This window comes from Sinocyclocheilus rhinocerous, unplaced genomic scaffold, assembly GCF_001515625.1.
Source record: "Sinocyclocheilus rhinocerous isolate Xijiao unplaced genomic scaffold, SAMN03320098_v1.1 scaffold1483, whole genome shotgun sequence".
NCBI lineage: Eukaryota > Metazoa > Chordata > Actinopteri > Cypriniformes > Cyprinidae > Sinocyclocheilus > Sinocyclocheilus rhinocerous.
Genome location: NW_015625211.1, coordinates 95,932 through 119,262, shown reverse-complemented (window position 1 = coordinate 119,262; position 23,331 = coordinate 95,932). Strand labels below are relative to the sequence as shown.

At 36.6% G+C, this 23,331-nt stretch overlaps 3 protein-coding genes across 4 annotated transcripts in view; all 3 read right to left on the bottom strand.

The window, feature by feature from the left end:
- Positions 1-183: 183 nt before the first annotated feature.
- On the bottom strand, positions 184-9,149 carry tmem132a (transmembrane protein 132A). Its single transcript, XM_016565065.1, has 12 exons — positions 9,127-9,149; positions 8,920-9,007; positions 7,897-8,111; positions 7,596-7,805; positions 6,503-6,999; positions 6,269-6,421; positions 4,345-4,540; positions 3,379-3,522; positions 3,097-3,299; positions 1,991-2,213; positions 1,425-1,616; positions 184-1,335 (listed from the first exon to the last, which is right to left on the bottom strand). Exons 2-12 carry the CDS (start codon positions 8,999-9,001, stop codon positions 526-528), a joined length of 2,925 nt encoding a protein of 974 aa, XP_016420551.1. The 5' UTR covers positions 9,002-9,007; positions 9,127-9,149; the 3' UTR covers positions 184-525.
- Positions 9,150-12,245: 3,096 nt separating this feature from the next.
- Positions 12,246-17,664, bottom strand: LOC107749882 (T-cell surface glycoprotein CD5-like). The gene is made up of 7 exons (XM_016565106.1): positions 17,601-17,664; positions 17,000-17,051; positions 14,776-15,165; positions 14,508-14,627; positions 13,866-13,910; positions 13,723-13,785; positions 12,246-12,595 (listed from the first exon to the last, which is right to left on the bottom strand). Exons 2-7 carry the CDS (start codon positions 17,049-17,051, stop codon positions 12,519-12,521), a joined length of 747 nt encoding a protein of 248 aa, XP_016420592.1. The 5' UTR covers positions 17,601-17,664; the 3' UTR covers positions 12,246-12,518.
- A 1,362-nt stretch (positions 17,665-19,026) lies between these two features.
- LOC107749845 (vacuolar protein sorting-associated protein 37C-like) overlaps positions 19,027-23,331 on the bottom strand; it is a 7,457-nt gene continuing 3,152 nt past the window's right edge. For both annotated transcript variants that reach the window (XM_016565044.1, XM_016565053.1), the window contains 2 exons: positions 22,434-22,516; positions 19,027-21,395 (listed from right to left, as the gene is read on the bottom strand). In XM_016565044.1, the coding sequence (XP_016420530.1) occupies positions 20,769-21,395; positions 22,434-22,516 (710 nt within the window). In that variant the 3' untranslated portion in view covers positions 19,027-20,768. The remainder of the gene's footprint in view (positions 21,396-22,433; positions 22,517-23,331) is intronic.

Genomic DNA, 23,331 nt, shown 5'->3' with positions numbered 1-23,331 from the left:
GGTCTAAAGATGTTTCTAGTTGAACTGTATTTAATCGGAATGATTAAGAATCACATCAGTTTTATTATTGTAATAAAGTCCTAGAAATGTTATCTGTATGACTGAACACTGCCAGCCCCTTGTTTTAGGAAAAGAACATGAACATTTGAATCTTTTTCACCTTTATTTAATATTTGAGTGGTGTAAAAAAGTCTAAAAACCCTTCAAGTATGTGACTTTATCATTTCAGATCATAAAAAGTTTGTTAGATTAATATTGTGTGGTAGGCTATCCATGTTTTCTCTAATGCATGATTATGAGCATATTGCCTTTCCTGTACTGATGACTTTAAAAGAAAGAAATAAAAAACAATAAAAAAAATACATCATTTACATAATACCATAATACTACATCTCACCCGAAAAACTCAGACTGATGGTCAGTACTATAATTATATAACTGTAAAGGGCAAATAAAGATGTATTGACTTTTTCCAGGATATACACAAGGTAATATGCAATGTGTGGTATTCTGAAAGTCAAAAAGTCATTTCCTTTCCCCTATGTCCTTTCCTGTTACCACTTCACTACACTGTTTTCCCTCTGCTTTCTCTTCTTGCTCTTCTCCAGTTTCCTCATCTTCCTCCACAGTGTCTTTTACATTTCCCTCTCGTCTTTCTCTGTTCCTCTGTTCTCTCAGTACACATGGCAGGCAGTTGACCAGGAAAAGGAGAGAAGAGAGACAGAGAAGAGAAAGGACAGCTCCAATGCCAATCTCTACTTGTCTATCAGCAGTTTTAACCTCTTTCCTCTCTTTTTCCACTCCTGGGGATAAATACACGGCACTCTCTTCGTGGTTGGGAATCAAAACCGCCTGCTCCAAGTCATTTCTTCTGAACACATCATTACCAACATCATAGTCACTTGTGGAATTTACCGTCATTTGTTGATCTTCAAAGTTATCATACAGATCCTTGTTAGAGTCGACAAACATATCAGTCACATCATGCATCTCAAAGTTGGTTTCCTCACTTCCCATTGGCCAAAAGTCCATGTTCAGATTCACCCTTATCCAGCCAGAGCCTTTAGCCAATCTTTTTGCTTCACCTCCTTTTTGGATTTCTTCTGGTTCAACGTGGTTAAATGTTGGTTCACAGGTGGAAACCAGAAGCTCGGCTTTCACAAGAGGCCCACCGCCATCACCTTGTGCCAAAATGCGCTGGGATGGAGCAGGTGTCACAGCAACCACGGACTCAGCCAAAGAGGAGAGCCGGAGAGTATAGGGAATCCCACTATAGGCATTTACAGGTATGGTGGTGTCATCATCAAACTGGATCCAAACACTGATGGATGCTTCCTAATAAAAAAGAGTGGAGAGAATGAGGACTAGAACAATGCTGCTAGAAACAATAGTGTTAAAATGCTAGTATTACTCAGTTTACTTACTTGCCCGTGGTTGTACAGTGTGTTGTGAGCATTCACTGTTGCTGTAACAATAGATGGATGAGATGGGCTGGAATTAATGGACAGGCCAAGCCCTCCCACCAACTGAACGGAGAGGTCACCAGGAGTGACTGGTTCAGAGGATACAATGACATTAGCTCTTCCAAGCACTCCATCCCACTGACTTGATATCACCTTGAAAAACATGTGTGAGATATGTGAAGCAGTAGGGGAGAAGGAACCAAGACAGGCCTATATTTAAAGGAATAGTTCACCAATGAAAATCTTGTCATTATTTTATCACCTTCGTATTGTGTCCTGTAGGACCTTATTTCTTCTGTTGAACACCAAAAAATATATTTTGAAGGTCTGAACAATGAAAGTCAGTGGGGTCCAAAACAACATTGGACCCCTTTTACCTACATTGTATGGCAAAATTGAGACCTTTTTAAAAAAATAACTCCTTTTGAGTTTTCACAGAAAACGGGTTTAAATTGACAAAAATTACACTAAATTTACATTTTTTTTGGTGAACTAACCCTTTAGGTATGTTTAATTCAGATACCAACATATAATGATGTAAATCCAGGCTTCAAGCCAATTAGATGTTTTTGTTTATCAAGAGCTGCAATACATGGGTTTTCTATCCTCAGCCAGTCTCGGACAAGTTCAGTCACATCCACAAACCAATCCGGTGATCCAAGCATGTAGGTTGGTTGGCCTTGAGCTGCTGATTGGGCACTGAATTGTGCCAAAATCTGTATAGTGGACTTCTGATAAACTGGTTCACACCTAAGAAAGAGAGATTTTGATTTCATTATGATCAATGCCATTACCTTGCAATTGGAACAGTCTGCAGAAGAATACTTTATAATAAGGTTTAACTTGGTAGCATTAGTTCACATGAACTAACCAGTAAAAATACTGCTAAATCATTTATTATTAAACTCAGTAAAAGTTAAGTTTATCATTTAATAACAATTAATTATTAAAATAAAAAATGTTATCTGTTTATAATGGACCTGAGCAAACATGAACAGTTGTATATTTAATTAATTATAGCTAATAAAACAAAGATGAATAAAAGCTGTAACAAATGTATTTCTCATTGTTAGTCAGTTAACCCTTGTGGAAAAAGAAATGTACTTAACTTGTAGTGTACATCAAATCTTAAGGAATCAAAGATGGTATACTGTCATGACTTTGAAAGTTTATTTAAAGTTAGTATTTTTAAATGTACTAAATTTCAACTTCATCATTACAAATGTGTAATTACAAATATATTTAAATACATGAGATACAAGTTTTAATAGAAATTACATTTACCATATGCTTGTTGTACATTTGTCAGTATTTTAACTATATGTGAAAGACAAAAGAAAAGTAATTATGAAATTAGATATAAATATGCACTTAAGTCCTACTTAAGTGGGTCAAAAAGCACTCTTAAATTCAACTTAATATAAACTTAACTATAATGCATTTTTATTTAATTTCAGTTAACTTGCAGTTAAGTGACCAAAACATTTCATTCACTTAATTATAGTCTTTTAAAGTATATTATGTCCCTTATAAGTACTCTTTTTAAAATGATGCTTCTTTTTCACAAGGGGAATGCATTAACTAACATAAACTAATGGGACCTTATTGTTAAGTTTAACCAAATATTGCATACCTGCTCTCACTGAAGTAGCTCCAGCCTTTGATGGGACTCAGGACAGAATCAGAGAGAAACACGCGCAGTGGAACTACAGGAGCCCACACAGCCAAGCACAAAGAGCCACTGTGCATTCCCAAAGAAAACTCCAGCTCCACACAGATGCTGCCCCTTCCTGATTCACTCCCATCCACAAAAAGCACAGAGCAATCATGAGACACCTGCCAGACAAGAAAAGAGCTGTCAGATGAGTTGATATATTTCATGCATTAGAGCAGACCTTCTCCGAAAACTTTATACCTTGACGATATCTTCATTGACTGAATGACACTTCACCGCTGTGGTCACATCTGATACTTTGCCATCAAGGCCCACCGCTAGGACAATGACAGGAAGTGACACAGGCTTGCTCGTCAAGATAGCTGTATTGATAATTGTGTTGCTCTGCCAATACACATAATTACACATATTGCTTCAAACATTTAACATTTAAGGAATAGTTCACCAAAAAATTCAAATTTACTGACCCGTAGGCCATCCAAGCTGTAAATTTGTTTGTTTATTTGAATAGATTTGAAGAAATTCAGCATTACATCACTTACTCACCAATGGATCCTCTGCAGTGAATGGGTGCCGTCAGAATGAGAGTCCAAACAGCTGATAAAAACATTACAATAATCCACACAACTCCGATCCATCAATCAATGTCTTGTGAAGTCAAAAGCTATGTGTTTGTAAGAAACAAATCCATCATTAAGGCCTTTAACTTTAAGCAGCAGTTTGAAGTTAAAAATGTCTTAATCACGGATTTGCTTATTGCAAGTGAGGTTTTCAGCTCACTGGATGTTAACTGATAGTCTGGAGTTGTATAAATTACTTGTAATTATTGCAATGTTTTCATCAGCTGTTTGGACTCTCATTCTGACGGCACCCATTCACTGCAGAGGATCCATTGGTGAGCAAGTGATGCAATGCTAAATTTCTCCAAACTGTTCTGATGAAGAAACAAACTCATCTACATGTTGGGTGACCTGAGAGTATAAGTAAATATTCTGTAAATTTTCATTTTTGGGTACGGTATTTGAAGTTTGCCAGGAGGATGGTAAATAATCTATCATTTAAAACTTTGTAAATGCTAAAATAAAGTTGATACAATTGGAAAAATTTAGAATATTTAGTAAACTAAAGACAATGGGACTTCTCATTCTGGTAGTGATCCTTATGATCACTTATTGGATGCATATGAAAATTAGCAATTATCTTTACCTCTGTGATGGGGGCAATGCCCACCACTTCTCTGTCAGTAAAGGAGAAAAAGCTTGTCGCTGTGCCGTGTGGTGATACTGTAAACTTGCGTGTTGAGTACTCCACCCACCAGCTAGCAGTGACAGTCATTGCTACACCAAAGTTTCTGTGTAAAACCTCAAATGAGAGACAGGATACCTGGCTTAGAACAGAAGTGCTGTAACACAAGGAAAGTGACAAAGACCAAAAGGAAATAATGGATGTCAGATTATTGTTTCAACTAGCTTTCAGCAGGCTGCCAGCTTCAGCTTGGAGTCGCTCACATTGGAAAAAACTTCAGTGAAAAACTGTAAAATAGCTGCTGCAGTGCTGCAAAACAAATAACTGCTAATGCTAACCTATTTCCAGGTAGGCTACACAGCATATTAGTTACTAACCTAAACACGTCGGAAACACACAGAGTGTAACCATAAAAGTAACTCACTGACCTGCCTTCTTGTATTCACACAGTACAAGATGAGTGAGAGAAGCAGCCCAGACAGCAGACAGTTTCGGCCCAGATCCGGCACACATCTGGCCCGCATGGATTTCACATGGGCCAGATGTGGGCCAGATGTGGGCCGGATCTGGGCCAACATTATATTGCTGTCTGGGAGACTACTCAGCATGCATAAGTATAAATTACAATAAATTACAGACCCGGTTGGTCTGAATAACTTGCTGCTGCACTGTGCTGCCTGCTCTGTCTTCTCTGTCGGCTCTTTGTCAGTGTCCTCTTTGCTTCGCAATACTGCGTAAGAAAAAGGATGTGAGGTGTAAGAGACAGTCTCAACTGCATGACTCTGAATGCGTGACAGTTAGCAGCCCTTGGGTTTTGATGTATGTTATGTCATGCTTTAAACAAGTACACTTACTTTGGTGTGTTGACTAAAAAACTAAACTAAAGCACATGTAAAGCACAAGTATAATTCAATCATGACAACTGTCGGGATAGATTGTAAAATCTTTATTAATGTAAATAGAATGTGCATAGGTGTGGTCTTGGTAGACTAGATCTATCTAGAAACTGCTGCTGCTGAGCAAGTACTGCTTCTGCTAAATGCTCAGATCATAAAATTAAAAGAAAACATGCTGCTGCTACTAGAGAGAGGAAGATTTCCCGTAGCCGATCTAGGCAGGTGGTGCTGGGGAGGCGGTGGGCTGATATGAGGACACGCATAGCACACAGACATGGCATTCACAGAATACGTCCTGTTTATATGAGTATGTGAATCCAATTGACACTGAACTAAATTAACCAATTAGAGTGCAAGCAGAGTTTCATGGCTGAACTATTTATTTAAATTAGTGCTGTCAAACTATTAATTGCGATTAATTGAATCCAAAATAAAAGTTTTTGTTTACATAATATATGTCTGTGCACTGTGTATATTTATTATGTATATATAAATACACTCACATGCATGTATATATTTAAGAAAAATATGTTACATTTATATACTAAATATGTTTATATATGATATAATTTATATGAATATAAATATATACATGTAAATACATGTAAACAGTTTCAAAATATATGCTGTATGTGTGTGTCTTTATATATACATAATAAATATACACAGTACACACACATATTATGTAAACAAAAACTCGCGATTAATCGTTTGACAGCACTAATTTAAATACGACTTACGACACAAGTTTCAATATTACAATAGTTTTACATAAATGTTTGTCAGCAGGTCTGGTTCTTGCCAGTTATAAAATGGTGGGCTGCCAGATATCTTAGGTGGGCATGTTTTTTTATTTTTTTTTACTTTGGTGCTATGTCTGCAGCTCTGAACGTACAGACAGACAGACAAACAGACAGATATACAGACAGACAGATGATAGATAGATAGATAGATAGATAGATAGATAGATAGATAGATAGATAGATTACCCAGTGCTGTCTGGAAGAGTACCAGTGCTGTGGCTAATGATGGAAATAACGTCATGTTTTGAACCCGTTGTCCTTTCTACATTAACTATCCACAGGTCAGAGTTTGTGACTGGGTGGACCTCTAGAGACAACAACCCTTTTTTCACTTTCAGTCTGCGAAAAAAGAAGAGAATTATACAACACATTATAGCATAAAATGTGGTGAGCAATTTTATGTAATAATATTAATGTTACCTAATGGTCAGTGACTCCACACTAAAATTTGCCCTCAGGTTTACTGACACTCTGACTGGTTGCCCAGCTCTTACAGGCCCTTTGCTGTAGACAATCAGCACATTGGAATCCAACCAAAGTTTCTCTTCCGCTTGTCTGTCTAAACATGCAGAGCTCTGCTCGGTCTTGTTGATCTGTTGATCTTCAAGTCCCACAGGACCAATGTAGTACAACTTCCTCTCGGACTGCTGCAATACTTCCTCCTCACATCGAGGGGGCCCGCCTTTAGGATTGGACACAAAGCCAAAGGAAGAGTAGTAGAGCTGAATTTGGTCAGACTGACCCCTGAGTCCTCCTGGCAAATACGGATGCCTTCTCCCACGGTTACGAGAACGAGAGTGGTTTCTGCTCAGGTGACGTTGCTTGAAAATCTGGTCCAGGTTTGCCTTGATGTTCTGAATAGGCTCAAACCAGTCGTTTGAAAGCATCAGAGTGACCACACACAACCTAAAAGGTGGCTGAGAAGAAATGGAAGAATACAAAGTGGATTGTCATATGGCTAAACAAATAAATCTGCTAAATACATACCGGTCAAAATTTGGAATAATTTGACCAAAATTAAAAACGGTAATATTGTGAAATATTTTTGCAAATTTAAAGAACTGTTTATTATTATTATTTCTATATATTTTAAAATGTAATTTATTTCTATGATGGCAAGGCTAAATTTTCAATAACATTACTCCAGTTTTCAGTGTCCTTATGAAATCATTCTAATATGCTGATTTTTAAAATACATTTCAAATTGCATTTTAAATATATTAAAATTCACAATATTACTGTTTTTACTGTATTTTTAATCAAATAAATGCAGACTTGGTGAGCATAAGATACTTTTTTCAAAAACAAATCTATTGAGTGTATGACAAATGTATATATTTTATATATATTTTATATATATTTTAATATACAAAAATGAAATATATATTTTCAATAAGTATTAGTTTACGTTTTTATACATATATTTTAATTTCCACTCATTTTAATATTGTTTAAAAATCTAAATATATGCTGTCCTGATCCATAAATACGTAGTGTCTTCAACCAGCAGTACCTGAGTGATGCAGGAAGCTTTCTGTTCTTCTGTCTGTTTGAAAGCATGGAGAGTAACGCAGGTTCCTCTTTTAGCATCACCCCTCATATGAAACAGCACTTGCACCTTAAACCGCTCTCCTCTGTCACCCTCCTTCTCTTTCACGATGGTTTTAGAAAGCAGTGATGCAGTGAGAGATGGAGTCAGGGGAGGAATGGGTTCAGACATCACCTTGAGAAGAAAAGAAGTGATAGAACAGAATAAGTAACTTCATCTTTTAAGTTGAGATAAAAGTCATTAACTGTAATGGAGACTGCAGTACCTGTGTGATGGTGTAGGAACCAAATGCAGCTCGGAGAAGAGGTTTGGAGGCTGTTCCAGATGGAGGCATGAGCAACAGGGACTGGGTGGAGGTGAAGGGGCTGGAGTTGGTGAAGAGAAGGCCCAGATCAGCCTGAGAGAGGGGGAGAGACTGCCATGGTGAGGGAACAGTGACCCGGACTGGAAGTGATGGGGAAGGGGGTGTCTGACAATGGGCTTTTGTTGGAGGAAATGGAGAGTGGAGCTATTAGTTTGTGGGATTAGTAACAATTGCTTTATCATTTAAGCACTGATCTCTCATATTAACAGCAACATAAAAATTGGATTTACAAAATGCAAAAAAAAAAATCAATTTAAATCAATTCAAACTTGGTCTGAGAAACTTCACAAGAATTTCAACCTTTTTTGCAATGGAAGATTCTATGGATGTTATAGGTTCTTTGTGGAACCATAGACGCCAAAAAAGAACCTTCATTTTTAAGTGTTTATGCAGTGTTTTGGGGAGAGTATAAAAAAGTCAAACTTACAGAGGATTATGAATAACTGAAGGGTTACCAGTCTCATAGTAGAAGACTTCCATTTGAGTCCAGAAAGACTCAGCACATCCATAACACCCTGTTAATATAGATGTTGTCAATATAAATGTTGTTGTTATTACATTTTTCTATTAAAACAAATCTAATAAAGGAATAGTTCACCCAAAAAAAATGAACATTTGTTGAAAATTCACTCACCTTCAGGCCATCCAAGATGTAAATGAGTTTCTTCATAAGAACAGATTTGGAGAAATTTAGCTTCACTTGCTCACCAATGGATCCTCTGCAGTGAATGGGTGCCGCCAGGAGGAGAGTTCAAACAGGTGAAAAAAAGTCTGAGAAACTTCACAAGAATTTCAACCTTTTTTGCAATGGAAGATTCTATGGATGTTATAGGTTCTTTGTGGAACCATAGACGCCAAAAAAGAACCTTCATTTTTAAGTGTTTATGCAGTGTTTTGGGGAGAGTATAAAAAAGTCAAACTTACAGAGGATTATGAATAACTGAAGGGTTACCAGTCTCATAGTAGAAGACTTCCATTTGAGTCCAGAAAGACTCAGCACATCCATAACACCCTGTTAATATAGATGTTGTCAATATAAATGTTGTTGTTATTACATTTTTCTATTAAAACAAATCTAATAAAGGAATAGTTAACCCCAAAAAAATGAACATTTGTTGAAAATTCACTCACCTTCAGGCCATCCAAGATGTAAATGAGTTTCTTCGTAAGAACAGATTTGGAGAAATTTAGCTTCACTTGCTCACCAATGGATCCTCTGCAGTGAATGGGTGCCGCCAGGAGGAGAGTTCAAACAGGTGAAAAAAAAACATCACAGTAATTCACATGACTCCAGTCCATCAGTGAATGTCTTGTGAAGTGAAAAGCTGTGTGTTTGCAAGAACAAATCCATAATCAAGGCATTTTAACTTTAAACCATTGCTTTTGGCCAAAATCCATAAATCCTTAATCCATAGTAATGCTTCCTCCTAGTGGAAAAGTCTATCAACTGTTCTACAGTCACATCAAAACCCGATGACAAATTTATTTACAGCTGTTTTCACTCGAGAATAGACCTTGATCTGTAGATATTTCTCTCCTGATTCAGATGAGGTGACTTTTTCACTGGAGAAAGCAACGTAATGGATTAAGGATTCGTTTAGCTCGATGCAACAGTTTGAAGTTAAAAACATCTTGATGGATTTGTTTCTTACAAACACGCAGCTTTTTGCTTCAGAAGACATTAAATGACAGACTGGTGTTGCGGATTATATTTGTGAATTATTGTGATGTATTTATTTGCATTTTTGACTCTCATTCTGATGGCACCTATTCACTGCAGAGATTAATAAGGAAGTGTAATGCTAAATTTCTCCAAATCTGTTCCAATGAAGGAACTCATGTACATCTTGGACATTTGTACATTTTTCATTTTGGGGTGAACTATTCCTTTTAATATTATCCATTACAATACACATAAAAAAAAAACACTCGTTTCAAATACTCTAATTTTTTAATTACAAAAAGTGACGTTAATATAAGTTCACATAAAATAAGATTAAATTTTTTTTTTAATTAATATATATATATATATATATATGACACTACAGCATTTCCAAAAAGTTTGTACTTGCCTCAACGGTCCTTTCAGATTTTCAGATGTGCAAAACCGAAAGTAAGGTATCACTCTTCTCTCACAAACATGCTCAGCCCAATGTGTGAGTTTCATCAATCCATCTTCTGTCAGGATACTTGCTTCTGTGCTTTGTTTTTTCTTAGTTTTGTAAATATAAAAATACTCCAAGTTAAGATAGTAGTACTCAGAAGTATCCAAATGATCTTAAAATCCCCCTGTCCTTATTTTCGTCTGTTGTTTCTCTCTTTTTTTGCCATTTGTAGCTCTGCACTGTTTCGGTCTGTCACTCTCTCTGTCCCTCTTTGACTGATGTGCCGGATTCACACAATACGGATTTATTCATTTAAAATGGTAAATAATCCTCTCTCTTCCTCTTTCTCTCAGATCTCCCCCTCCCCCTCCCTCATTCTTTCTCTCCTTATTTCTTGGATATTCTGTCTGGCCAAAGATAGTTGACGTCCTTCCAAGAAACTCCTGGTAATTCTTGAAACCCACTTCCTCTATCTCTTAATCTCGCTCTCTCTCTCTCCCTGGGTTCTCTACACTTCTGTTCACTATAATTAAACATGCAGAACTTATGTTGTCACAAATGGACGAGTTTCTGCACATACATTAAAGTAATGGGATCTCAATGCTTTTAATGTTTAATTTCAGCGGCTTAATGATTAGTAGTACATGAGGGAGAAATGCTGCAGATGCCGGCATTAAAGGCAACATCCTATTAGCAAGAATGAGGGCATTATGCATCTGAAAAATAAAAGTATTGAATCACACCGCTGTCTCTTTTTCCATCTAATCTTTCTCTGCTTTCTTGACCACGGAGAATATCTAAAGACATAAAATCTAAATGTATTATATGAACTCTTTCCCACGCCCTTATCCCCATTTATTATCGTTCTCAATGACTTCTCTCTTAGTCATATCTTGAAAAATGAACAAATCTGCTGAATTTTCAAACTTTACACTTTTATAAGCTTCAACTGAACTGTTAAAATAATAAAGCAAAAGCTGGTATGGAGAATTTTAATGCAAAAGATTTATCCGAAGATTTACATGAAAACAGACTGTATGCAGGTAACAAGTAGGTTTGATGTCAGTGTCACAAGTGTTTTGTTGGAAATGACGGCTGGATGCACTAGATATTTTATCCAGTGTGGTCTCTCTGTTAATCTGTGCATGTAATCTGTTGTCATCTGTCATTGTTCTCTGCTGGAACCTCATTTAAACTACAGATTTAATCCTTCACTCTGACCTGAGGATGAGGAGGAGACGACACTTATCCACCCACCACATACACAACACACATTCTCCCCCGCAACCCGCTGTTGCGTTTGTTCTCTCGGCTGTGTATTTGTTCTCATATATGAAGAGAGAATAAAGCAGCTGCAAAGACAAAGCCACATAACAATAAAAAAAAAATGAACAGAACTGAAACAACCACCTTGAACTGCTGTGCATGCAAACACACAGAGAGATATAGAAAGGTTTAGGCAGAAACCCACCAAGCTTTTTAACTGTCTCTCTCACTGGTGCACTTAGAAAGAGAGTTTTACTTAGCTACCATCAGTCAGGCGAGACATAAGATTTTAAGCTGTTGTGATATTAAACCCTCTATGAGTGCAGTATTAAAAAATCAACTGGGTCAGAGAGAGAGAAAGATGAGAAAATATTAAAAGGAAAGAAAGAAAGAAAGAAAGAAAAAGAAAGACAGAAACAATCCAAAAAGAATGAGCACATTGAGTCTACAGTATATTTAGAGCATGAGCGACAGAAATAACACAAACAGGAAGTTAATAGAATTACGAAAGGAAACCACATTGCTGCAAAATTCTGCATTAACACCACATTCCCTCTCCCAACCTTAACTTCACTTCCATGCCACCCCAGAAGACATTTCTCATCTAAGCTCCAACATAACCATGCTTATATATTTATTATGTATTGCTCTACTAATTTACTCCCAGTTTTATTCTGATTCTGCACCCAAGTCAAAAGTCACGGAAGATCTGAATGATTGCCTTTTTCGTTTATTTAAAATTATCCACACTCCAACTCAAAAATCATTCACTTGCATAAATAAACATGTTTTAAAAAGCCATCATCTTTCAGAACATGAGCGAAATCTCATTTTGTTTCTGACTATTTAAAAACAATACAAAAAAAAACAAAAAAACACAGCAAATCAAGTCATTACATAGCATAAAAAAATGAATAACGAATAAAAGGAAGCCTGCTATGCTTTACCAAGTAAGCGCTTTTGTGCTTATGTTGAGACTAAATTATTATTTTTATTTTATCCTAAATGAATTTCTCAGCTATACTTTTCAAAGATATTTACAGCTTTCTTGACTTGCCAAACAACCGAAGCCGTGTAATGTAAAACAATCTGCTGATTGTAGATGACGAGAGTTGTGCTTAGGGTCAGTAAGTCTTTTGTGAGCACAGGCCTTCAGCTGTATGAGTCATAGTCACTGTTTCTGTTGGATGAGGGCTCTCTGCTCTGGTTTACCGTCAGCCTCTCCAAACCTGACAACACAGACAAATTATAATGGGTACCAGTGTGTGCATGCCGCTTTTCACGTACAGAGCCTGAAACACCCCAGCTGAACTAACAGACATCACCATACTTCCCTAGTTTCTTGATCATATTAAGAATTGCAAAAAAAAAAGTTTTCTGAAAAGTTACATTCATGGCATTATTTAATTAAATAGGCAATAACTTGCATTCATTTCCAGAAGAGAAATCTGAACACTGGGTAAAGCCAGGTTCGAAATTCTTTTTCGTTTTGGTGACAAATTAGAGTCAAATGTAGAAAGAAAAGAAAAAAAGTCATTTTGAGAAAATAGCCTTTAAAACGTGTATCGTAACTGAAATCTACAGACACAAATACCTAAAGGGCAATACAAATAATTGGGATAATTGTTTTATTTCCACTAGTCAAAAAGAAGACATGTTCTGGAAGCAAAATAGCTCAAAAATCTCAAATCAAGTGGTCAGAATTCATCAACCTCAGGGACCGAACTAAATATGCAACTAAATATTGTATGAGCTGTTTTACTTTCTATTCAGTGTATAATTATGGTTTCCAATTTCCGCAAAATTGTTACCAAAAACAAAAACTTTGACTTTTTTCATTTTTATTTTATTTGCATTTAGCATTAAAAAAATTTTTTTTAAATAGATAAATAAATTAAAAATTACATAAAACAAATAGGTAATTCCAAATTAGCCTAAATGTATCCCTATCACCACAAAGTAGGAGGTAGATAATTTGGGACAAAATGCTGTCTCAAACCATTTTTAAATAATCTATAATCTATACCTAAATAATTATAGATTCTCAAAATGATGTCATTATTGCATGATCTTAATTGTTGTATATAGTCAAGTAGGTCAAAATTGATGATGATTTAGATCATTTCATGCAAAGTTGATTTTATAATAGTTTAATCTTACATATCCAAATAGATCTCGCAACCACACACATGTGATTTGTATTGCTGAGCCGTTTGAATGAAAAGTCCAATACATCATAACACTCAATTCATCATTATGTAATTGAGAACAAAGGTGATGAGCAGGAATGCGAGTGAGAGATTAATAGAAAGAGAGCAGAACGGTCAGGATAGAGAGAAAGAGGGCGATTACTCACCAGGAAAGGACTGTCTCTTGTCTGTGTTTTTGTTTGGGGGTCCTTGACCTCTGTGATAGCACACTTTGAAAAGAAAGATAAAATACTGAATCTTTTCTGAGCAGCCAGTCATGAACGTGTTAATGTGTGAGATGATGACTCACCGCTCTGAGTCGGGCCGACCCAGCGATTCTGACGTTTTTGTGAAACTGCATTAAACCAGGTAAAAAATAGTTAAATTAGACACAGCATTTAATTTTGATTTAAAAAAAAAAATAAAAATCTGTGGCAAAGTGTGCGAGTCAAATAGTGCTTTTTAACTATATAGTGCCATATGTTGACGTGCTGATTTTAAATGTCATTACACAAGTGAGATGCAAACGCCTGAGAGCACTAGTGAAAATGCTTTTACAAATTATATTCTCAGCTAAACTAATTTGAGTGAAAGACTGAATTTGAAAATTAACATGAATTTGACCTTTTTTTTTAGTCTGCGGTACTTGAGCTGCATGAACTTTTGTGCTTAAATGGAAGCAGATCATCAGACCATCTGTACAAGTTCACATGATAATTCGTTTATACTTGATATGTGACCTAGAAAAAGTGCAGAATCTGAAATGTTTCTTCTTCATTCTACATCATAATAATAATAAACAAAATTCAAAAAAATACTTTTGGGCTGTGCTAAACACTTCTAAGCAAACACAGAGAAATTTTGATGGTGCCATGTGCTTAAATTCATAAGCATTTACATTTTTAGAAGTAATATGAAATTAAAGTCGTGCTTGTTGACTTCACTGACTCACATCTTTTGCGGATGGCTTTGTACGTGGGCCGACTGAACTGAACCAGAATGACACCCAAGATCAAGAAAATTAATATGCCAGTTACTGCTTTATAAGCAGCCAACTCTGTTCCTAGAGGATCTGAAAAAAAAAATGTGGGGGGAAAAGAATATAATGTGTTATTCAAAATGTATGAAATCTGATAAGAAACAAAAACATCAAGAGAAACATTTCAGCATACCGAGTCATATATAAACTGTTCTCTGAAAATAAACACGTACACACACACCTTGGCACATGATGTGCAGGCCGTTGCACTTAGTAGTATCGATGAATGTCATATTTGTTGTGAGCTTGAGACCTTTAGCTTGACTTGAAGTGTGCTTAAAGCCCTTGAAGTCTCCACATCTTCTGTCCTTACACACTTCAGTCCACCAGCTGACTGAGATGTCACTGCTAGAGCACAAAGGCCCTTGACGCTCACGAGAATACACATACAGCTGACCTTCACATGGACTGACCTTCCATATAACCTTCAGCCGGAACAGATCAGACTTAGTAATATATTCTATGATTTTCGGACATGTGGCCCATAGGGTAGTGGAGGTTGTAGCACTAGTGGGTCGTGGGGTTGAGGGGGTTGAGATGTTGTTGATCGAGGACTGAGCTGAGATTCCTTCTGTAAAGGGAAAAAGCTCACAGACATAAGTTACTTTCATGTTGGAATACCACAATCCTTTTTCTCCACATAAAATGTGTAGTTATGCAGGAATTTGAAACATTTCAAGTATCAAATGTAAATGAAATGAGAGTTACAGCAAGAAACTGTTAGCGTTTGCTGACTGCTGTTCTGTGCTCTTATTTTATTACATTGCAACTCACATGAAGACATCGCTTCAGTTTTTGATAGTGTCACCAATATTCTCCATCTCAATAACATATTCTGTTTTAAGAACTCCACATCTTCATGCAATATTTTCTATGTAAAATATTGCATGCTATGCACTGCATTATTCAAGCATAAAAACGCCCCGGTTACTGAGGTCAGAGAGCAAATAGCTGGATCATTTGCACTCATTTTACACTCTTGCACTTTTTGCACAGTGCTCGAAGGCATTCGCACATATTTTGCACATTTGATTGCAAGACTGCACGTTGCAAACAGATGGACATTCATAAAATTCAGAATCACAGCATAAATGGAATTAACCATAATGACTTTATACATATAATTACGTTTACATTATGGTTATGTGAGTGGAATGGAATGAGCGGGGAAAACTTTTCAAATGCTTAAAACTTATTGAAACTGTCTATTTATATAATTATATTAAAACAATTACTATTATATATAAATTAGAAAATTCTAGGATTCCAAGATTGAATTCTAATGTACTAAGTCTGTGTTTGTTCACAACAACATTCTTTGACAACATACATTTTGTGTAATACAGGTGGCATTTATATGATTTTCAAATTTCAATGCTTAATATTTAAGAAAGTGTCCTTGTTGATAAACCATTTACATTTATTTTTGATGGAAAACAAAGATATATTAAAGGCTCATTCATTAGTTCTGGGGTTAAATATGTTAAATGGTAGTTAACGCATATTCCTTTGAAAATTGCTTCCCGTGGTTTTGTTTACGTTTTCTCATTCTTTAAAATTCAAATGGCAAAATGATTCATCTAGCAGACTGTTGGCTGAAAAAGTAATTTGGCATGAATTCCCTTTTTAACAGTATGCAATGTAATGTTGCTCATAAATTCCCTTTTTTCCCTTTTTCAAAAAGAAAATCTTTACATGGCATAACGAGGGATAAAATAATACCATTGTACATGTAAACGACAAATTTTTAACAGTTTCTACTCCCTTATGATTGTTGCATGCAGCTTATCTGTTAAACACAAAGAAAAAAATCTAAAATATTTACTTCATCTATAATAAAGAAATGTGTAAAAGGAGTTATTGCAAGGTTGACCGATTTACTGAATTCACCTTTTAAGATGGATAGCTTGCAACAACGTTCAAATATTTGCGCTGACATCAGTTTCCAGTAAAGGGAGTTCAAAGTAAGAATTTGAAAAATGAACAACAATCTATACAAGCATATGACATATTTGATTGACAACTGCACTCATTTTTGTAATGCGTTCTTGCGGACCCTAAAGTTGTGAAGTTGTGATTTTATGATATGATGGTATTCATTATTGCTCTTCATTTATAATGCAAAACACAATGTTTTGCATTCTAAAAGTTCTTCAATATAACATACAATACTGTGACTGAATGCATCTGAATAAATTCTAGCTGCGTGCTATCGTTCCTTGGTCGGGTTTGTCTTACTAGAGAAATATTAGATCAGACAGATAAAAATCTATCTGTACATCTACAACTCACTACAGATATTTTCTTCAAGTGGTAAAGTTTCAGATACAGAGCAGATCCATGTACATATAATCATACAAAAATGCAACAATGAAGTATATTTAAAGAACAAACAATTTACTTACGAACTCCAAGGAGCAGGAGCACCGTAAGAGTCATCAGCAGAGCGTTTTCCATCTGGCAAAAGGTTTGCCAAACATTTAAAGCAAAATTTAACTTCATTTGACTAAACAAAGTGACTATATACACTTCAAAAGATAACAGGCCCAGAGGTCAAATAAATGACCTCTGGTACATGACAAGCAACGCTGCTTTTTTATTATTATCTAATTGGGCCTCGGCTCAACTAGAATGTTTCATTTTATTTTTCTCCTAATTTTTAGTGGTTCAGATAAAGCAAACAAATACGCAACCATGGCCATATTAAAATATTTGGCCTGCACTTTTTTTAACAGAATGCGAGAGACCAATCGTACCGTGACTTGAACCACAATAAGAACAAATCATTCACTACAGTGACATACAGTAATAAATGTGTCAATACAAACTGGACTTCCTTTTAAGTTATTTAAGAAATGCTACATTATGTCTTGTTTGTAACTGACAGCTGTCTTCACGTCTCCGCTTCAGCAGTGTTTGAAGATTTTCTTCTTCAAAGAGTGTCAAACATCAATGAAACACCACAACTTCGAACCAGCTTTTTAACAATATATCATCAGATCTTACCTTGCCTGTGACTGACAAGAACAAATGTGTGGAGCAAGTGCAAGAAAAATGAAGTGAAAGGAAATAAGCAGAGGTGTGGAGCTACAATCTTTAATTCCCCGCCCCCATCCTCTGTCTCTCCATATAGAGCGTGTCTTTTAATCTCAAGCGCTGTTTGATTGCACATTGCACTGCTTCCTCACTTCAAAGAGAGCTGCACACAAAAAAAATGAAGAAAAGCTTGAAAAAAAAAAAGTGAGTGTAGGTAAGTGGGAGGAGAAAAATACTAAGTAGTGTGACATTGTCTAACTTTGTATTAAATGTTAAAAAAAATTTACATTTTTAAAAATGTAATTTTCAAATTTGAAAGTTGGTGGTAAAATTTGGTAAAACTGGGTGAGATTATCTTTTCATCTAAAACTTAAAGATGGTTGGAAGTAAACAACAAAGCAACAAAAAATCTGCATATTCAAAATCTTTTGTCATTGCATACAGGAACTGAGTCTCTTGTGGTGTACGGCGCACTCTCGCAAGTTGCTCAAAGATGATTAATCGTGCTCACAGGAATAAACAGCGGCAATCATTACGGCTACAAAACCACCGATATCCACATCTATCCTTTCATTTCACTGTTACTCATATCTTCTTTTCATTCAATCTTTCCCAGCCGCCTCTTTCCCTCCCTCACTCTCTCGATTTTTCTCAGGTGTCGCCGGGGTTGGTTTACCATATCGTACAGTTGCAGAGAGCCGTAAAGACTGGGTTTTATACCTGTACCAAAAAATTCCCCCAACACCCTCTTGAAACTCTCGGCTATGATTCAATATGAACGGAATTTAAACAGCCTTCAAAAGTGAGTCAATGAGCTCAACTACCACTGCTTTTCTTGTAAATTTCTGAAAACATTGGGATTGTACTGTAAAAGAAAGAAAAACACACACATTTATATGTTTGGGGTTGGTACATTTTTTTGAAAAAATTTCTTATGCTCACCCAGGCTGCATTTTTTAAAATCAAAAATACAGTACACACATTAATATTGTGAAATACTATTAAAAACTGTTTTTTTATTTGAATATATTTTAAAATGTAATTTATTTCTGTGACGGCAAAGCTGAATTTTTAGCAGCCGTTAATCCAGTCTTTAGTGTCACATGAGCCTCCAGAAATAATTCTGATTTGGAGTTCAAGTAACATTTCTAATATTATTATCAGTGTTGAACATATTATTATCAATGTATTGCTGCTTAATGTTTTTTTTTGTAAAAACTGATACATTTTTTTTATGAATCGAAAGGTCAAAAGAACAGCATCTTTTTGAAATAGAAATCTTTTGTAACATTGTCTTTACTGTCACCTTTGATCGATGTGTTGAATAGAAGTATTTAATTCACTAAAAAAATAAGAGTCAGAAAAAAAGCCAGTTATTCCAATCAACACAGAAATCGTAGATCAACTTCAGTGTTTAATATTCACACCCGAAAAAAAGGACAATAAAAATAAAAAGACACTTTTAACAGGCTACAGTCATCACAACCAATGCAATTGAATTTCTTTTCCTCTAATGCTGCAAATCAATGTGCTAATAACATTTTCCATCCCATTTTTTTTCTCTCATCCTCGTGTTGTATCACCCCTCTCCCTCGCTCCAGGTGCTGGGGAGGGAACCTAAACGTGAGGGTTTTGCTACAAACCTGAGTCTTAATTACTGAGTTCATGAATTAGATAAAGCCACCTGAGGCTTGATTGAGGACGCCTCTGGTTTTGAATTGCTTTAAAGTACAAAAATAAAGAGAGACCCCACACGCCTATTCTAAAGCTGACGGTTCGAAGGCCCCACTCCCAGCTCCTGTTGCCAAAGAGTTCGGGGGGGGGTTAGTGTGGAGTGCTAGTGTGATTCACATGGTCCTCCGGTTGTCCAAGGAGACCTCAAATAGATGGGGCTTTTACAGACCTACATAACACCACATAATGACACGCACAGGCCGTTTGGATGGATGGGCCTACAGCTGTGGGCTAGTGAGAGTATTCATGTGGCAGAATCTGAAGGTGGACTCAAATCAAACCACAAAATTAAGCATTCTGTTGCTTAACCGGCTCCAATCCCACCCACGTTATGATTCTGAGGGCAATGTGCCACTGAAACAAACTGGGCGGCTAGCTGTACAAGACCATCAAATGTCTCATTGTGTCTAAATTCAGTGTAAATATGCAGCCAGGCATTCGTCTGCATAGTTTTATCACAAAAGAATGCTATATTTACTAAAGTAAGCATGTTATGTAGCGCCTATTTTCTTTGCATATGCTCTGTGCTATGTTATGCCTCAACTGCCCCACAAAATCCTGTGCTATAGCAGATAGATATGTCTATATTAATATCCCTTGTTCTCCGGTTTCCCTTTAATATCAGTTTGATTTGTTAAGTATACCGTCCCCACTAGAGAACTTACAGCAATAGTCTATTCCTTTTAATCACTGTCAAGCTGTGTATTAAATAAATGGAGTGGAAGGGTGTGAAAGAAAAAAAGAGGGAGCAAAAGAGGTATCGAGAAGGTTTGGAGTGATCAGTTGGCGCATTGGTACACTAAGCATTCATAACAGGACGCACCGCACCCACATCTGCACACGTGGAAGTTGTCTAAATTTATTCATGAAAAAGAATACGCTCGGCTTTTCTAAGGAGTTTTCATCTGTGATGGAGTGGAAAATGGTGCTGTGCTTTCTGGTGTTGATATAGACAAGAGATTAGCCTAACGCTAACGTAACGCTTCCATGTAGTGTGGCGTATTTGTCTCAGCACAATTTTGACAGAATGATTGGGGGGGGAAAAAAACAGACAAATAAGGCTGAGCTGTAACACATTGTCATCAAAAAAAAAGCATTTCGTCATTGAATATAATAATAAATCAGAGATTTTGCAAACTGATAACATGCTTTAAAATGGAGAGGAGTTGAGCCGTTTAAACTGGGCGGCCCGTATTGAGTCTCTGACTGAGGTCTCATGGGGGAAACAAGCGCACGCTCAATCTCAAGTGTCTTTATAAGCCTCAGACAGGAACAGGATGTGACATGGGTACGCAAACCACAAATCTGAGGGGAAGGAAAAGGCAGAGCAGGTGGAGAAAGGTGGGAGAGAGACGAGAGGGAGGATCATGAGAAAAAGAGAAAGACAGACACACACAGAGTGGCTCAGGAGTACGGTTGTGGTACCCCAAAACCGGGCCTATAAAGTGGTCTAGCTGTGGGTGATTGGGTTGATGGGCCATGGGGGCCTGTGGGGTAGTTGTACCCTGCATAAGCATATGGAGCGGGGTACGGGGCGGCCGTGGGACCAAACTGCCCAAACGGTGGGGCAGGAAATGGTGGTTGGGTGGGGTACGGGCAATTGGGGGGACCAAACGCAGGCCTGGGAGCTGTGTAGCCTGTCGATGGAGGGAAGGGGGCACCCTGGCTGGGGTAGGGCTGAAACGCTGTGCTAGGGTTAGTGGTGCCCGCTGTGGAGGCAGAGGGGGGAGCAACGGGGTAGGGGGTGTAGGGCAGAGCAGAAGTGGCGGCATTGGAGGGTGCACTGATTTTGGAGCTCTGCTGCTGTTGAGGCTGCGGTTGTTGCCACTGCGATGATGATCCAGCATCCTGATTGGCACCGGTTTGTGATGTTACTGTAGCATCTCCTATCCCTTTGCTTTTTAGGCTGAGAATTTCTTGCAGCTTTTCGATGCGCACTCGTCTTGTGTGAGCGAGAGAGCGGAGGGAAAGGAAGCGTTCGAGGAAGGAGTCCAGCGATATCGAACCTTCGAGAAACTCGTCTGCTAAAACCTGAGGGAAAGAAATTGAGCGATTTACAAATCCTGTGGGGTTGGTAACACCATAAAAGTTTTAGAATATTATATAATGCTTAGGAGATCAGTAGTTCACAAGTCTTCAAATATGAATATACACCACCATTCAAACGTTTGCAAACACTAAGAGTATTTTTTAAATAAACTGTCACTTTTATTCACCTTAGAAACATCAAATTAAACATACTTTTTGCAAAGCATTCTATTTCTATTTGTCTATCTCTGTTCAAAGAATCCGTTTAAGGATTGCATAAGATTTTCTTAGTAGACTAGAGTAATAACTGCTTAGACTATTTGATGGCTTTGCCAGGACAGTTAAAGTAGTCATTTTAAAATATTATATTATCATCATTCATAATTGGATTATAATTACTTTCAGTTACAATAATTTATATTATTACTAAATTACTATTTAGATTAGATTAAATTAAATGCTACACTGGTAAACAGAAGGATGAATTTTATTTTTTTATTTTGATAGTTTCTTATTTTTATTCTGATCCTCTTTCTTTATATATAGTCATGTTAAAATGTTATTTAAATTGTATATTTTAAATGTTGAACATTTTGTAAAATGTACAAATAAAGTGAGGAGAAAACATAAAAATGTCCTGGTATTTTTGAAAACTTTTGAATGCTTGTGTTTATGAAAATAAACTATTACATCAAGGCTTCCAGACTTTCATCATTTGAATGTGCAGGACGTTATCATTTTTTAAAGCGATTACATACAGTTTCATAGGGTATGTAATGTAAAAATGTCTGTTGATGTTAATAATTAAGTTTAATATAAACTAAAAAGATTAATATGATGGAAAGGTATAAGAAATAACTGATTTTATTTAAGGCAAAAGCAGATGTTTCCTACTCATTCCTGTTCATTTGTTTCCCAAACAATCATCTTTTTTTAATCCACAATCAATAAGCCAACCTGACAGTTTCACAAACAACGAAAATGCCAATATCAACAAAAAAATGATGAAAATAGGTGATTATAAAGGCCAAGGGGGCCCACCTCTGATTCTGCCTCTGTGCTGGCGCCCTCTATCTGCAGACGAGACAACAGCCCCTCCGGAGACACCTGCCCTATGATGCTGTCTGCAGAGACGGAAAGGGAAAAGAGAAACAGAAGTGGGACAGAGTTGACACATAAATAGGCTGGCTTGTAACAGAGCAAGAAACTGAAAAGTGAGAACTGTAATGCAAACAAATCAGTTGACTAGAAATGCGTAATCATTTTAACAAAGGAAAAAGCAGTAATGAATAGACTGAGAGCAAGAAAGGAGAATGAGACTACGGAGGCCAGACACATAGCTTTTGTGTGATGTAATGTCACAGATGCAAAAAAAGGGGAGGAGGATGAGTGCCAGAACAAAACAAGCTCATAGAACAGCACTTTATGACAGACATATGCGCACATAGAAGACGATTTTCTGGCTGAACAACATGCTCTATATAGAAACTCAGTCAGAATTCCAGTATCTGTTCAAAGGTTAATGGTTCCAGGGTGCCTTGAAGTACCATGAAAACTGCCAGTGCAGTTTAACTGTATTGTGAACAAAAGTTAAGTCATTTTAATTTCACTTCATTGAGCTAAATAAAAGCAGCGCTAATAATAGAATCTTTTTTAAAAGATTAATTATATTTTTCACACTGCCTAAGCCTTCTCTTTTAGAACATTCTAATGAATTTATTTTCCATATATAACACTTACACGTAATGCTGGGCGGTATGACCAAAAATTTATATCACGGTATTTTTCAAAATTATACCGGTTTCACGGTACATGACGGTATTTTTTTTTCATACATGACCGGGTGTTAACCATATTTTCTACTGATTGAGAGAGGAAATACTGCAGTAAGTCCTTAGAATGCCCTATTTTACTGTTATGATGAGTGAATATTGTCAAA

Coding starts and splice junctions, on each gene's coding strand:
- LOC107749882 (XM_016565106.1), bottom strand. CDS start 17,051: ATGGAAAACGCTCTGCTGATGACTCTTACGGTGCTCCTGCTCCTTGGA. Junction 14,628..14,775: donor CCTGCACATCATGTGCCAAG/GTGTGTGTGTAC, acceptor TTTTTTTTTCAG/ATCCTCTAGGAACAGAGTTG. Junction 12,596..13,722: donor CAAGAGACAGTCCTTTCCTG/GTGAGTAATCGC, acceptor CTGTGTTGTCAG/GTTTGGAGAGGCTGACGGTA.
- tmem132a (XM_016565065.1), bottom strand. CDS start 9,001: ATGGATGTGCTGAGTCTTTCTGGACTCAAATGGAAGTCTTCTACTATG. Junction 4,541..6,268: donor ACTCTTCCAGACAGCACTGG/GTAATCTATCTA, acceptor CTTGTGTTACAG/CACTTCTGTTCTAAGCCAGG. Junction 3,300..3,378: donor TCAATGAAGATATCGTCAAG/GTATAAAGTTTT, acceptor CTTGTCTGGCAG/GTGTCTCATGATTGCTCTGT.